This window comes from Anneissia japonica, unplaced genomic scaffold, assembly GCF_011630105.1.
Source record: "Anneissia japonica isolate Jap-2015-1 unplaced genomic scaffold, ASM1163010v1 scaffold284860_len1800451_cov186, whole genome shotgun sequence".
Taxonomy (NCBI): Eukaryota; Metazoa; Echinodermata; class Crinoidea; order Comatulida; family Comatulidae; genus Anneissia; species Anneissia japonica.
In genome coordinates, this window is record NW_022706010.1 from 1,600,260 (window position 1) to 1,616,257 (window position 15,998).

At 38.2% G+C, this 15,998-nt stretch overlaps 1 protein-coding gene across 1 annotated transcript; it reads right to left on the reverse strand.

Annotated features, from left to right (window-relative positions):
• Positions 1 to 11,384: 11,384 nt before the first annotated feature.
• Positions 11,385 to 12,101, reverse strand: LOC117105992. The gene has a single exon (XM_033247295.1). It carries the CDS (start codon positions 12,099 to 12,101, stop codon positions 11,385 to 11,387), a length of 717 nt encoding a protein of 238 aa, XP_033103186.1.
• Between the last annotated feature and the right edge of the window lie 3,897 nt (positions 12,102 to 15,998).

Genomic DNA, 15,998 nt, shown 5'->3' on the forward strand with positions numbered 1-15,998 from the left:
CCACACCAATGGGATGAGGTGCGGGAATACATAGAAAAATCATTAAATAAAGGTATTATTCGTCCATCATCAAGCCCTTATGCATCGCCAATTGTTCTTGTCAAAAAGAAAGATGGAAAGCTAAGACTCTGCGTAGACTATCGAGCCCTCAACGAGAAAACACACAAGGACGCCTACCCTTTACCACGTATTGAAGAGGCCCTTGATGCTCTGAAAGGTGCGAAGTACTTCTGCAGTCTTGACCTAGCTCATGGTTTTCATCAAGTACCAGTCGAAGATGACGATATAGAGAAAACAGCTTTCAGAACTGGGACTGGTGGGTTGTACGAGTTTACACACATGCCATTTGGTTTGTGTAACGCGCCTGCAACATTCATGAGACTGATGGACTTGGTGTTTGGCGATCAAAATTTCCAAACTGTACTGATTTACCTAGACGACATACTTGTCTTTGGTTCAACCTATGAAGAAACGCTGGAGAGACTAGACATGGTTCTACAACGTCTTGGTGTCAAGAATCTCAAGGTAAAGCCAGAGAAATGTTTTCTTTTCCAGACAAAAGTAAAGTACCTTGGTCATGTCGTCTCATCAGAAGGTGTTGCTCCAGATTCTGAAAAGATAGAAGCAGTTAGAAACTGGAAGATTCCAACTTCAGAGACAGAAGTGCGTTCATTCTTAGGTTTATGCGGTTACTACCGACGCTTTGTACCAGGTTATGCCAAGATAGCTGCACCACTACACTCAGTCTTAATACCACCAAAAAGTCTAAGAAACCAACAACTACTAATAAACCACCTTTTACAGAGAGATGGACGGATGCCTGTACTGAATCGGTAAATATTTTGAAAGAAAAGCTCACCACTGCACCCATATTGGGTTTTCCAGACTTTACCAAACCATACATCTTAGAGGTTGATGCAAGCAACCGAGGTCTAGGTGCTGTGTTGTCGCAAGAACAGAACGATAAACGTGTTGTGTTGGCATTTGCAAGTAGATCTCTTAGGAAGAACGAGCAGAATATGCTGAATTACAGTAGCATGAAGCTAGAATTTCTCGCACTTAAGTCAATTACAGAGAAGTTTCGTGATCTATTGATGGGGAGTGAATTTATAGTTTACACTGACAACAACCCCCTTACTGACATTCACACATCGACCAGACTTGGAGCTATAGAAATACGGTGGATGGCAGACTTGGCTCAGTTCAACTTTACAATTAAATATCGTCCAGGGAAAACCAATGCAAATGCAGATGCGTTAAGTAGAAAAACTGAACACGACTCTGAACCTATATAAGCACGTTTCGAAGAAATGACAGAGGTAACATCATGCAGTCCTCATAATCAAAATTCTACGACGCTACCTCATTCTCTCCGACCTAGAATAGAAGAGGTGTTTTTCAGTGAAGAGTTAGACTCTACAATCAATGGCGAGAAAGGAGATACAGCATTAACAACTATACCTGCAATTTCAACCCAAGACATGCTGAAGTTACAGCTTGCGGACCCTAATATCTCACGTTTGCTTCAATATTGGCGGGCAGGGCACATCCCAGCAAATAAGCAGTTCGCTAGAGAGCCAAAAGAAGTAAGACGCTTGCTCAGAGAGTGGTCAAGATTGACGGAAAATGAAGGTGTGCTGTTATGTTATGATTATTATACTTTGATAATCATGTTAGACAGCACCTTTATTTGCTATTCTTACATTAGTAATTAATTTCATTTTGATTTAATGATTCTTTCATTTTATGTTTTCTGTAAGGCAGTAAGCCAGTTGGTCAGTTGTGGTTGCACCTCGCAATGGCTGTACTTTCATGGTTGCTATTATTGTTTTATGCTAACTAACTATTATTTTTATGATTGTTGATATGATTATATGGATCTTATAATTAATACTACTTTACTTTATTTTACTAGCTTGATGTGTGCTGGCATCTATTGCCCGGTCAAGTTGGGGGTTAAGATATAGTTTGGTATAATTTCCTAGTTCCTATTCGAAATAAATAACTCGTCGTTGAAGTCAACATCATCTCTCTGACCGTTATTTCTCCTGTGTTTTACATCAATATACTCAACACATTTATTATTATAAAACAAAAAAAAAACACAAAAAAAACCGATTCTTCTTCTTCCTCCTCTTCTTCTTCTACTACTTCTTAACTCTCATTTTGTATACTGAATATAATAGTACTATTTTACTACGACAGGGCCATCGTTAAATTAAGTCAGCCCAAAATATAGCATCATATTCAATACGTTATCTGACATCATGCGAACCTAAACTTTAATAGAATTATTTGTTATATACTAGGCCTGATTCGAAATTATTATTTTAAGACTTTAACATAATGGGCTACATACCGATTAATAAAAGCTAAAATTTGATGCACATTTTAGAATTAATAATCCTTTTTATTATATTTGTTTGTTTGTTTGTTTATTCGGTACTCAAAAATTCACAAAGAACAAAGAACAATGATAAAGTACCAGGATAACCCATAAAGCTGAAAAACAGCTTAATTCCAATGGGGTCCCAAAAACAATCAAGTAAGTTCATAAAAAAAAAAAAACAAGAAATAAATCATGGTTTTTGCACATTTCCAAGGTGAGTCTTTACCGCACGTTTAAATTCGTTTAGTTTGTTAATACACTTAATGTTTGATGGTAGACCATTCCAGTCTTTGATAGTATTGTAATAAAACGTTTTCGAAGCTAGGCCTTTAATATTTGGAATTACAAAATTGTCATTGGAAATTCTAGTTCTATAACAATGTTGTTGAGAAATCTTTATAAAATTATCAGCTAAATAAGGAGCATCCATATTATTGAAAATTTTAAAAGCATGAACCAGCCTAAGAAATTTAACCCTATCACTTATATTAAGATATCCAAGTAAGGAAAGTTCTTTCTGTCCGATATGTGCTCTTGGGGCGAGGTCCAGAATAAACCTTACGATCTTATTTTAAGTTACTTGTAGTTTATTTTTTAGAGAAACACTTATGCCAACATACCAGGCAGAGGCAGCATAGTCGAAAATACATTGGATTAGGGCAGAGCATAAAAGTTTACGACTTTGCCTGTCCAAGCAGCTAGCCTGCCTGTACATGAATTTTAATCTGGAGTTAGCTTTCTTAATTATAATATTAACATATTCATCATTTGAGACACAATTATCAATATGTAAACCAAGGTACTTAATGGAATCTCGGCTATGTATGATCTGTCCATTATAATTTATGTTGAAATCTTGAATAGTGTTTATTTTCCTTTTAGATCCGAAAATAATGCACTCCGTTTTATGTGGATGCATCGATAACTTATTCTCGACCAGTCATTTGTTGCATAGTTCCATATTGTACCCTAGTTTATTGGAAATGTACAATGGGTCACGATGAGCTAACAAAATGGCGCTGTCATCTGCATATAATAAGAGTTTACATTCATTATTAATACATAGACATATCATTAATGTAACAATTAAAGAGGAGCGGACCTAATATGCTTCCTTGTGGAACTCCATGGGTACATTCTAGGGGTTCAGAGAAGGTACCATCAATACAAACAATCTGTTTTCTATTAGAAAAATAAAATTTGAACCATTCGACCGACCCAACCCCCATGGTTACTAATTTTTTACACAGAATATTGTGATCGACTGTATCGAAAGCTTTTTGTAGGTCTAGTATGACCATACCGATGTAATTACCTTTCGAAATCTGTGTTCTAATAAAATCGTTTAGATGAATGAGGATTGAGTCGGTAGAAAACGCTCTTCTAAAACCACTTTGAAATTTATAAAGCAAATTATTTTCAAACAAGTACTTTTCAAATTGATTAAAAACAATTTTTTCAAGGATTTTGGACACACAACCTAAAATACTTATGGGCCTGTAATTTTTCACATCATCTTTTCATCCCTTTTTGTGAAGAGGTAAAACCTTCGCAATTTTCATATCATTGGGGACTTCATTTTTACTGATAGATAAGTTTATGATATAAGTTACAGGTTTCTTTAGAATAGTCGCACCATCTCTTAAAAATCTGGCTGGAAGATTATCAAGTCCTGGCCCTTTACTCGGGTTAAGTTTGATGAGTTCATCTAGTATGCTCTCTTCATTAACTTCGGACAGGATAAACGTGCTTGGCAGAACATTTCTGGAGTTATAAAAAGATTTAAAAAGCTCAGAGCTAGTATCAAAAATAGAATTATTGCACAATGGCATTTCAGACACAAGCTTAGAGGCAATACTTGTAAAAAAGGAATTGAATTATTAGCTATAGTACAATTATTAAAACATGCGTTACCATCAATATTTAAAAACACTTTCTTTCCTTACTCTTGGGGCTATATCCAAAATTCTTAAGGTATTTCCAAATTTGTTTTGGATTATTTTTGTTTTCTTTTATTTTATCGCGATAGAAATTAGATTTTGCTTTCTTAATGTCCCTTTGAACTTTATTTCTCAACAAACAATATTGTTTATAAAGTTCAGTTTCCTTAGTATTTAAACTGAAATTCTTTAAAATTTTGTTTCTTTTCTTAATGTTTTCTAGAATTTCCGAAGTGAACCAGGGTTCAGATTTATTTTTTATTCTCACTTCCTTAAAAGGAGCAACTTGCTCAATAATACTAAGCAACTTATCTTTAAACTTACACCAAGCCCGATTTACATCCGGAATACACATTATTTCGTTCCAATTTGTAGTCTTAAGTTTTAAATTAAAATTGTTAATGTTATATTTCTTAAGTGATCTAATCTTGAGAGTTTTATGGGTATTATATTTAAATTTAATTTTGTTCCTAGTACAATATATAAGGCAGTGATCACTCAGACCAACTGGAATGACACCGCTCTGGCAAATAAAATCTTTGGAATTACATAGGATATGATCAATTGCAGAAGAAGTTAAATTGGTAATGCGGGTAGGATCTTTAATTATATTTACAAAACTAAGAGAATTCAGAGCATCATTATATTTTTTATAGGATCGGTCTTTAATAGAACAAAAATTAAAATCGCCTAAAATAATTGATTCTAAATCGGGCCTAATTTTTTTAACAGTATCTTCAAACACCTCAATGAAATTAAGTTGATTCGGTGGACGATAGCAACAACCGACAACAATTGGACTGGACGTAGGCAGACGGAATTCAACCCAAATAGCTTCTAAGTCGGCAGAGATTAAATCCGTCCTATTTACAAAACATAAATTGTTCTTAAGATACATACAGACACCACCACCATTACGGCTACGGTCTTTTCGGATGATAGAATAACCCGGAACCAGGATTTCGGCATCGTCAACAGTCTCGTCCAACCAAGTTCCGGTAATGGCAAAACAGCGGGGTTAGTTGTATTTGATATTAGCTTTTTTTCGTCAAGCTTTGGGAGTAGGCTACGCACATTGAGGTGGATAAAGTGGGCACCTTTACTTCTTAGGCACTGGAAGGGATCCAGTTCAACTACTGACGTAGTTGCTTAGACTAGATACCGACATGGCTGGTTCTCGGTCGCTTTCATTAACTACTGACGCTAGTTCTTCTGCATTACTTGTCTTATAAGCTTCGTTGACGTTAGGTATGCTTGTGTTATCACGTGTGCTATTGTATTCGTTTTGTACTATCTTGTTACGTAATACCCGTGTAGGATGCATCCATTCCTCCTGTGTTGTTATGCAAATTAGGCTGGAACTCCTCCGTGTCGGCTTATGTTTAAAAATGGCGATTCTTGGTGTAATTCTAACAGGAATAGATCGAATTTTTTTATTTCCCGCACTACATCCCCGTATAGTGCCCTTTTCAATCCCAATATCTTTAAGTGTGTTCCAAATGTTTCTAGCAATACGAGTACGTACCATCTTAAGTCCAATTTCAAACAGTTTGAGAGACGAGTATTGCAGCGGCATTCTGGTCAGTCAGAAACTGTTTACCGCTTGAGTTAGAATGACGAAAAATCAAAATGGCAGTCCTAGCGAAGTGGGTCAATTCAAGATGAAATAAAAATTGAAAAATGTGCAACAACCAGGAAATATCAAAAATCGAAAAACAGGAACACAACAATAATCACCAAACAGGAGCAAAACACAATATCACAAAGGTCTCACAAATGTAATACTTAGCAAAAAGGCAAAATTTATGGAGACGACACTACAACAGTGTCTTGCAGCGAGGAGCGCAAATTCAACATTAGCTGACCTTATATTCCACAATTCTTCCTGAATATCTATTGTCTGCCAAATGAAATATGAATTATATGCATCTTTAGAAATAAAATTTCTACAATATTAATCTTGTTCATATATAGAGAAATGTTCGATAAATTCTATCTTTCAAAAAAAAAAAAAAAACGAAATTCAGCGTGTCTATTTTCATTCTAATCAATGGCCTTTGTAAATGTGCACTGACGTCAACGTCGAATTCCAGGACTTTCGACGGTAAAGCTGGCCTGCCTGCCCCGGTCCCAGGCCAACCAATAATAATTAACAAAATGTTTTGGTTTTTTTTAATATAGGCATATGGCACATTTTGTACACGCACTTCAACTTTTACAACAAAAGCCTAGGCCTAGTACTTGTAGTACGTCCTACTGCTGTACTTAGGCCTATACTGGTTTGTTGTCGTCGGGGTATAATTCTGCCTCTAAATGAACGAGGAGCGAACCTAGCTAGTCAACATCTAGGCTAGGCTAATTGATTTTGAAATCAATAACCCACCTTGAAGGACTATCTGTCGTTTCTTCTTTGCAACAACGGACAAAAAAAGTCAGTTATTCTAGGACGTTTCATGATTCTTTTTATCACTAAAAATTAACAAACACTCGTTTTGACGCACTCCGTTCTGTAGTGTGTGTCTACTGTTGAAAACAAACTTCCTAGCCTAATTTTGTGACTGGCTATGATGACTGAGATGGACCATGTTGATTTATTAATATTTTGCTTGGGATGGAAAAAAGGAGAGTCAATTTCCCACAAATGCTCCAACAGCACATAGTTTAGTGTGCGCTATGGACAGTATGGCTAAGGAATTTACTGACCACACAATCCACAATCAGGTGATTAAGTCGCGAAACTTTATCTGCATTTGGTGGATTAAGTCGCAAAACTTTAGCTTCGTTTGGTGGCACCATTTACTCTAGGTAGACGGCGACCGGTTTCGTTAACGGTTGGTACATTTCTTATATTCAGCCAAAGCCCAGTGAAAGTTGAGACGGCAGCCGGGTTTTTATCAAAGTTTTGCCATTCTTATGAGTGCCATCGTAAAGTCATGGTTTGCTGGAGTTGAGTTCAATTTAAATCTCCGAACTTCTGAAGCTGAGATATTCTATGAATGTAGGCTTGTATCGCAGGCTACAATTTAAAAACGGGTGACCAAATAATGAATTAGGTGCTAAATTTTGATTTAATGCTAGGTAAGTCAAAAACATATATTCCGTCCGAGTGGGACTCATTCAAAAATTCGAGGGGGTTCGCTAGAAAAGGGGGGTTCGCTAGAGAAGGAGGGGTTCGCCCGAACCATAAAAATCCCCCCTGGCTACGGGCCTGTAGCAGGTGGACCCACTAAATGTTCAAATAAGTTGGAAAAATATTTGGTATTACATGTATATTTTAACTAATATAATAGTCACATAAACGTCACACAATTATTTCATCAAAACACTATGGGATATCTCGTTATTTTCCCGGCGTACAGCGGTGAACATGTATTTCTGATAGGGCTGGCATAGTACGCAAATATCTCTTATAAGGTATTCAGTTTTCTACATGTTCCTATTAAAGTTGAATAGGAAGTAGTACTTCTCCATCATTTTCCACTATTTTTATGTTTGAAGGACGTATATTTCTTGAGTTATGAGGAATCGGCATTTTTCTGAGGTCAAAGGTCAAATCTGAAATGCTCTCAAATGTTAAAATTGTTGAATTGCCAATGTGAGTTTGTATACCAAGTTTCATGCTTCTATCCCAATTTGAAGTATCAAGGGTCTAAGGAACCCCACTAAAGGGGGAAAATGACCCAAAAAAGAGAATTTAAATGCAGGAGTATCAGAAGCTAATGTGGGCCTAGACGTATCACACATAACCTCTGCTATACTGTCATAAGTCCTGTTGATCTGTATATAAGAAATATGGGCCTGTAGGCATACTGTGGAACAAAATTATGCTCATGAAAATGTTTGCATTTTCGGCCAAATAATAAAAAAAAAATGTATCTTCGTATTCCTATGCTCTTGGAAAGACAATAAAAACAACATAGAAGACAATACTAAATAATTTTTGCCTCTTTGTATTATTCTATTACTAGCTGTGTACCCGTCCTTTGGACGGCGGTAATCAAAGCAAACTAAACGCAAAAGACTGATTACAAAAAAGTATTTCATATCGTGAAAAAAGTATTTCATATCGTGGTGCTATCGAATGGAATAGATTAGGCACTGATGTACAGTCTTCTATCAATTTAAGTACAGTATTTTCAAGAACCACATATGTATTAATAATTGAAAGCAAAGTATAATAGTATGAACATTGTACAAATCACTAATTTAATGTTTACTTGCTTTTTTTATATACATTTTACAATTCTTTTTCGTAATTCACAGATTACTTTTGTGGAGTGGATTTTCTTCATTTCGATAATTTATTTTTGCCATTTGTTAGGTATAGATTACTTTTATTTTACTAAATTGTTGACTTTCTATCTACATTATTTAATTTGTGTGTTTAACTTTTGCTTTCTGATTATGTAGCGTACTGTGTAATCTAGGTTAATTGTAAGTAAGGTACGGTATCTCACGACCACAATGAAAAACAGCATTATATTTGTTGATTTGTGCTTCGTGAATAAATAAAGTTTTACTACTACATTGGTGCTCTAGTTGTCATCGTTGGTGTTATGGTGGAGCTGAAATAAAAACTGAACGTCTGTGTTCGTAGCTGTCGTCGTCGTCATCAGCATCATTCTCGTTAGCTGAATCAATGTCATTAAAGAATTGAGAGAAATCATCATCATAATTCTTATTAGCAGAATCAATTAATGGAAGCATTAAAACAATTAACAGAAATATTTGTACATTACAGATCAAGCCTGTGTTTATTCAATAATCATCGTTTTATTATTTGGGTTGGCAAAAAAGTATTTTTAATGTATTTGTTTCTTAAACATTTCAACATACAGCAGGGGCTGATCAAGAATTTTTCAAATGTGAAACTTCAGTGAAAATTTGGTTGAAATCAGCTCAGTAACAAAGGAGAACATCTCGGACACACGCACCCCAATTTGCCTTTTATAGATTATAGCCTTCATATAGATGCACCACTCCTATGTGTTCCATCGATGTAAAGGTGTAATTTCCAAAATAAATAATTATAAATAATGTTAGATGCAGTTCAGTAGATATTAGATGTTACACGTACAGTAAATTGGTGGCGCTATACAACTAATTGGTTTACGATGGTTATGATGCTAACACGTGGTGTTTTGACACAATTTTATTGTGAGTGGTACAACTGTGTCATAATTACTACACGTAGTACGTGTAGTACGCATAGTACGAGTAGTACGCGTACTACGCGTAGTACGTGTAGTACGCGTAATACGCGTAGTAATTATGACACAGTTGAACCGCCATACAGAGTGCACCAAGCGAAACGAGACGAAATTGAGACATGTGGTAATGGTAATAGTAGTAGTTATAGTGATCATTCAATGTTTTGTATTAAATCTACTAAGCTAGATAGAAATCACTTTAAAGTCAAACTAAGTGTAAATGATGTAAACCTGGAAATGCTAATTAATACTCAGGTTGATGATACAATCATGTCTACTGATACTTACAGCAAATATTTCAGTCACATTGATATTGTCCCAAATGTAATCCCACTTGAAACGTACAGTGGTGAGAAACTTAAATTAATTGGGAAAATTAAGTGTAAGGTTGTTGACAAACAGAACACAGTACATGACTTAAGTGTTAATGTAGTGACTATAATAATAAACCTACCTTACTTGTATTGGATTGGCTCAATGTTGTGAAACTAGAGTGGAAACAGATAACTGAAGATTTAGATGCCAGAAGAGTAAATAGTTTGCAAAATGACAAAGGCATAAATAAGGGTACGCATCCCCAGTTACAAGCATTGCTAAAAGAGCATGCACAGTTGTTTGAGGCAGATAATAAAGGTATTGCATGAGATAAAGTTCACATTAATATTGTGGCGGTCAGATAATACGGATCGACTTACTAAACACTAACGTCGGGATTTCCCAGTTCTAAGCTTCATGAGATCCAGAGCTCAAGTCTTGGGCAATGGGTCCAAGAACCCAACCCAGCTATTTTTAGATAGCCAGTCGGCTCCCAGCATTAGGGAGTGGCCTAATCTAATTATAATAGGGGGTGGACTGCAGCATTTTGTTACACTGCCCCCTCCTCAGATGTATCGGTCCCTTTGATACGCAAGAAACTCATTTATTTTAAACAAACAAGACAAATTAACTCAGATAAAGAAGTAATCATAATGTCCAATTATCATTATAAGTTGTCATATAAGATTACTGAATATTCATTATCAAATTTACAACAAATCACAACATAATTATTGAAATAAAATTGCCATTTAGATTAAGTTTAACAGACGATTAGGTCTTTAGAACTATAACACAGTATATTCTCTTGTTGTCACCACTTCCCGAACTTTCTTTTCGTGACGGTATTCCGTTTCGCAGACAATCTCCTTCACGGTTTTCACTCTTCCCTGCAACAAAGCCTCTAAATCCACTAAGGTCCTCTTAGTCTGGAATCGGGGCGGCGACCCTGGCACACCCTCACTGGCAGTTTCCGAATCACTGCTTATATTTGCACCACAATTTGCAACAGTCGGAGAAGATTACTAGGTTTTCCCTTTGGTACAATAGCCGAAGACATCTCCTTACTTGGAATCTCCTCTTGAACAGGACTGAAAGCTGACTCAGGCGTTAAACTTAACACATCGCCTGCTGGATCCACCGCCTCTGGTGCTGGCGCCACCACCACTTCTGGCACAGGTATTTCTACCTTTGGCAGTGGTACTTCGAAATTTGTTACTGGTATTTTAACATTTGGTACTGGTAGGTTATCGCACCTGTATGAACGTTCTCCCCTCATCTCAACTGTGGCCTAATTAATAAAAAAATAAAAAAAAGAAGCAAAATAATAAACAAAACATGATCCTGTAGACTCCCACATTTTTCCCCCCGTGCAAAAAATTTTTCACTTGTCGTAGCGAGCGGGCCTTCTTCGTGCCCTCGGGAACCTCATAGGACGACTATGCTCTACTACAGTAACTGTCGGTGGTGTTACGACATCCTCTGATTCCTTGTTGATTTTGGGTGGACTTCCACTAACTTGTAGTTCTGCTACTTCTTCTTAATTTGTGGACCCAGTGGTTCGTCAACTAACTCTTGACTACTGCCTGCCGACTCGTTAATTTCAGTTGGTGTTGTTTCGACCATCTCAATTGGGGTTTGTATATCCGGCCTCTCGTCTCTAGCTTCAGCTTCACTTGCTGTGCCCCAGTATGGCGAAGGCTTCCCCTCATAGACTTTCAGTCGGTCGATATGAACCACCTTGCACTTCTTCCTTGGTCCTTCCTGGATGCTGAACGTTACCTCTGATAATTTCTTTACCACTGCATATGGCCCTTGCCAGCGGCATTGTAATTTTGGAGACTTGCCTATTGTCTTGGCTGAATTGTACAGCCACACGAACTGCCCTTCTGTTAGTTCCTGTCTGCTCGCTTTCTGGTCATATGTCCTCTTTTGTCGTCGTGCACTAAGCTTCAATACTTGTCGCGCCCGTTGAGCTGCACGAATTCTTGTCCGACGTTGCTCAACGTAATCGGTCTTCACTTCGATATCCGTCGCTCCAGTAGTGGGTAGCATTAGATCAAGAGGGAGGGCTACTTCTCTCCCTAGCACCATCATATTGGGTGTTTCCCCTGTCGATTCTTGTGGTGTGCATCTATACGCGAAGGTTGCACATGGTACATGTTCATCCCAATCTCTTTGATTACGATGTGGATCTAGCATGGTTGCCAACATGTTTACAAGGGTACGGTTGAACCGCTCAACCATGCCATCAGACTTCGGGTTGTAATGTGTCGTCCGTGTCTTACCTAACCCTAGAATTTTGCACAATTCTGCAATAAGATCCGACTCGAAGTTTCTCCCCTAATCAGTGTGTGACTGTCGTGGGACACCATACCTCAGCACGAAGTTCTCCACGAAACAACGGGAAACAGTTTCGGCCCTCTCATTTTGGTATTGGGTAGGCCTCCATCCATTTGGAGAAATAATCGCCAACAACGAGTATGTACTTATTGCCTCTATCAGACTCAGGAAAAGGACCTGTAATATCCGTCGCCACCCTCTCCATCGGACTGCCAACAGCCTGCTGCTGAAGTGGTGCTCTCTTTTTCTTGGGTTGTGATTTCCTTCGGGCGCAAGCATCACACTGCCGTATCCACGTTCGAATCCAACTGCGAATCTCCGGCCAGAAATAACTTTGTGTTACCCTAGCTGTAGTCTTTGCAACTCCCACATATCCGCCTGGTTTTTCTCCCATGAAGTTCTTCTAGAGCTGCCGCTCTCATCTCTACTGGAAGGACCAGTTTCTAACTAATATCATGTCCGTCATCTGATTCCCACCTACGATACAAAACTTCATCCCGCACCTCCAACAAGTTCCAAATCTGCCAGTATAATTTGTCAGTTCGGCTCAATCCAGCCATTTCCTCCCATGGCTGCTGTGGCCCGCCTTGTTCCTTGATTTCCATAACTCTCCGCATTGAATTATCTTCCAGCTGGGCTCTACGAATATCATCGAGGCGAGTGTTGGGTTGTTTGTACTGCTCGTGCAGAAGCATTAGTTCCTGTCCGGTAGAGGGTAGGCCAAGACTGGTAACCTTGTTAATCGAACCTTTAGTTCCACAAAAGCTCCCCATATGGAAACGTTGTATCATTTGATCTCCAAGGTCGCCTTAACAATTGGAGAAAACTGGATTTTTTTCACAAAAGTACGTTTTTGGTATAAAATCTAGGATTTTCTTGTAATGGCCCAAGTAGATTATGTTGTAAAAAATATTATTCTACCAATTCGTGAAGAAAAAATGAAAAAAATCCCTACAGTTTTGTCGGAATACGCCGGTTTATAATAGCTCCTCACGCCGATTTAGATAGGGAATTTCAAGAAATTTGAGGTTTTTGGCTGTTCCGAGCTCGTTTCTTACTCCCTCACTCACAGACTATTTGTTTGTTCGAATTGGCCCAAGAGGATTCGTGGAGAGAATATAATATGAAGCTTATATAAAACTTAGTATGATTGGTTGGGTAGTTTTATCGGAAAATAAGAAAATATAAAATCCAATCCACGATTCCTCTCATGGGGTCAAAAAATCTCTCAAGCGTGATATTCCGATTCACTGGTATGACGTCATACTTCTGTTTACTTGACTTGTGTTCGCAGTGTTTGACTTCTTTCTTCGTGTATTTTTGCCTAATTTAGTTACCAGTTGGATTGTTTGTGTCCTTTTGTTACCTTTATTAAAAAAACAAATGTCCCAAGACAAGATACTTGCAACAATTAGGCGATATTTCTGCAAAAAATGCAATTTATAGTCTGGACCATTTGAAAATTCCCGTAGGGGTGTACCGTAAAGCTAAGCCAATCCCGACAACACGAAAGTGTGGACTAGGGGAAGAGAGATCTCAGCATTTGTTCACTGTACATTGTACTATGTGTACTGTTAAATATATGTTCAAATACAAGTTTTAACAAAAGAATATTGACTGTGCAGATTGAGTTTTGTTAGTATTTAACCCCATAATCAGGCCCGTATCCAGGGGGGGGGGTGCTGGGTGCGTACGCAACCCCCCCCCCAAAAAAAAATGAAAAACGTCCACTAATTACAGTATAACCCAAAAAAAATGTGACCTTGTTCCCAGAATCATTATAAAATGAATCACGTAACAGATTAATGAAAATGAAACAAGCCCAATGTTTTTAATTGGTCGATCCAAACTGCTTGTACAGCGGGGTTGGTTTGACCTCAGTTCGCTGCTTTCGTGATAGCTGGACTAGCAAATAATAAAAAGTGGCAAAAACGTTTCCATATGCACAGTCAGTATCCCATGAGAATCTTCTGGCTTTCTCAGTTAGTTTATACAGTGGTGCTGCTATTGAGGCAAAACCCTTGATGAAACGTCTATAGTACGAGGCTAATCCTAAGGCCATTCCTTTATGCCTTCAATTTCAGCCGGGTCAGTCATCACTCCGGCATGCGAAAATCTATGCCCTCTACAGTTTTCCATACACGATTATGTCATCTAAATACACCAGTAGTATATCCCATTGAAATCCAGATAGAACGTGTTCCATCAGTCTCTCAAATGTTGATCGAGCGTTACACAGCCCAAACGGCATTACCTTCCAGGAATACATGGCCCCACGCACTACAAATGCTGATTTATCTTTCGCCTCGGCATTTATTTCAACTTGCCAATATCCTGAGGCGAGGTCCAAGGTGGAAAACCACCTGGCTCCTGAAAGTGCGTCAAGTGAGTCATTTATCCTAGGTATGGGATAGGCATCTTTTATGGTAACTGAATTCAAACGCCTGTAATCCACGCAAAAGCGCTTCGTCCCGTCCTTTTTCGTGACCAAGACAACATTTGATGCCCACGGGCTCTCCGAATGCTCAATCAGGCCTCTGTCTAATAGGTCCTGCACTTGCTGATTTATCTGCTCACTGGCCTCCATCGTCTGGCGCCGGGGTTGTTCCTTAATTGGTTGTGCCGTTCCAACATTTATGTGGTGTATTACTTCGCCAGTTCTACCTACGTCGTAATCTCCTTTAGAAAACACATCTTGAAATTCAGCCAAAAGTGATGCAACTTGTTCGTGGTAATTTCCGTCAATGGATGCCACGCTCCGCTGCAACAGATCACTAAGGTGCTCGGGTACTCGTCCGCTGCTGACAGGCGGCTCCTTTCCTGTATGTGTCGATTCGATTTGGTCTTCTAATATTGGTGTTAGCTTGCCAACTGTGGTTCCCTCTCGAAGGACTCGTCGTTCTTTACCAGGGTAAAAACGTGTAAAGGTAGTTGTCCGTCTTCAACCTTCACTACTGTCCTTGCTAGAATTAGGCCATTCTTAGCCAGCTCCTCTTCTTGGTTAGGTTCCACTATTTCTACTACCGGGCAGCTCGTCAACATTCTGGCGAATCCATCATGTTTAAGTGACCAACTGGGTCATTATTACACCGTTTGGGAATTTAAATAGGATTAAAACAGCTGATCGTTCACATTACTTTTTCGCATGCATATTTGAACAACACTACTGTAGTTCTTTATAGGCGGATCCAAGAGGGTTCAGCCGGCCCGGGCCCCTCTAAATTTGCCAAATTAAATTTAAAAAATACGAAAAAAGAAAATTCGACTAAATTCTTTAGTCTATGAGTGCCATTTCCGGCCATCTAGAGGTGCCATAGTCATAAATTTTCTTACCTCAGCCCAATCTTGGTGGGGCTGAGGAAATATATACCCTTCACCTGTGAATGTCCCTCTCCAGGCCCCCTTATTTCAAATTTCTGGATCCACCACTGAATCTTGTTGTACCGCAAATAAGACAGATCATTATGAATCACCCTCATCTGTTTATCACTTGCATATTCATATATGTATTATATGTATACACAATATATATAAAGGGAGATAAATTCATGTACTGTATACACAAATTATATAAAGGATATATAATTGAAGAAAAACTGTCATTGATTATTGATGACTACCGTACTCAAATCAAAAAACCTAAAAGGCTATAACTTTCAATCCAATTCAGTCAGTGATACAAATTCGGAAATGTTGCCCCCCCCCCCACCACCCAAATAAAGTGAATTATTGCTAAGTACCAGCTTTTGAGTCATCATTGGAGATCTTCCTTGGCAGCTGAGGGTCTTAATCTTCAAACCA

Excerpts from the sequence above, each read along its gene's own strand:
- LOC117105992 (XM_033247295.1), bottom strand. The coding sequence starts at position 12,101 with ATGGTTGAGCGGTTCAACCGTACCCTTGTAAACATGTTGGCAACCATG.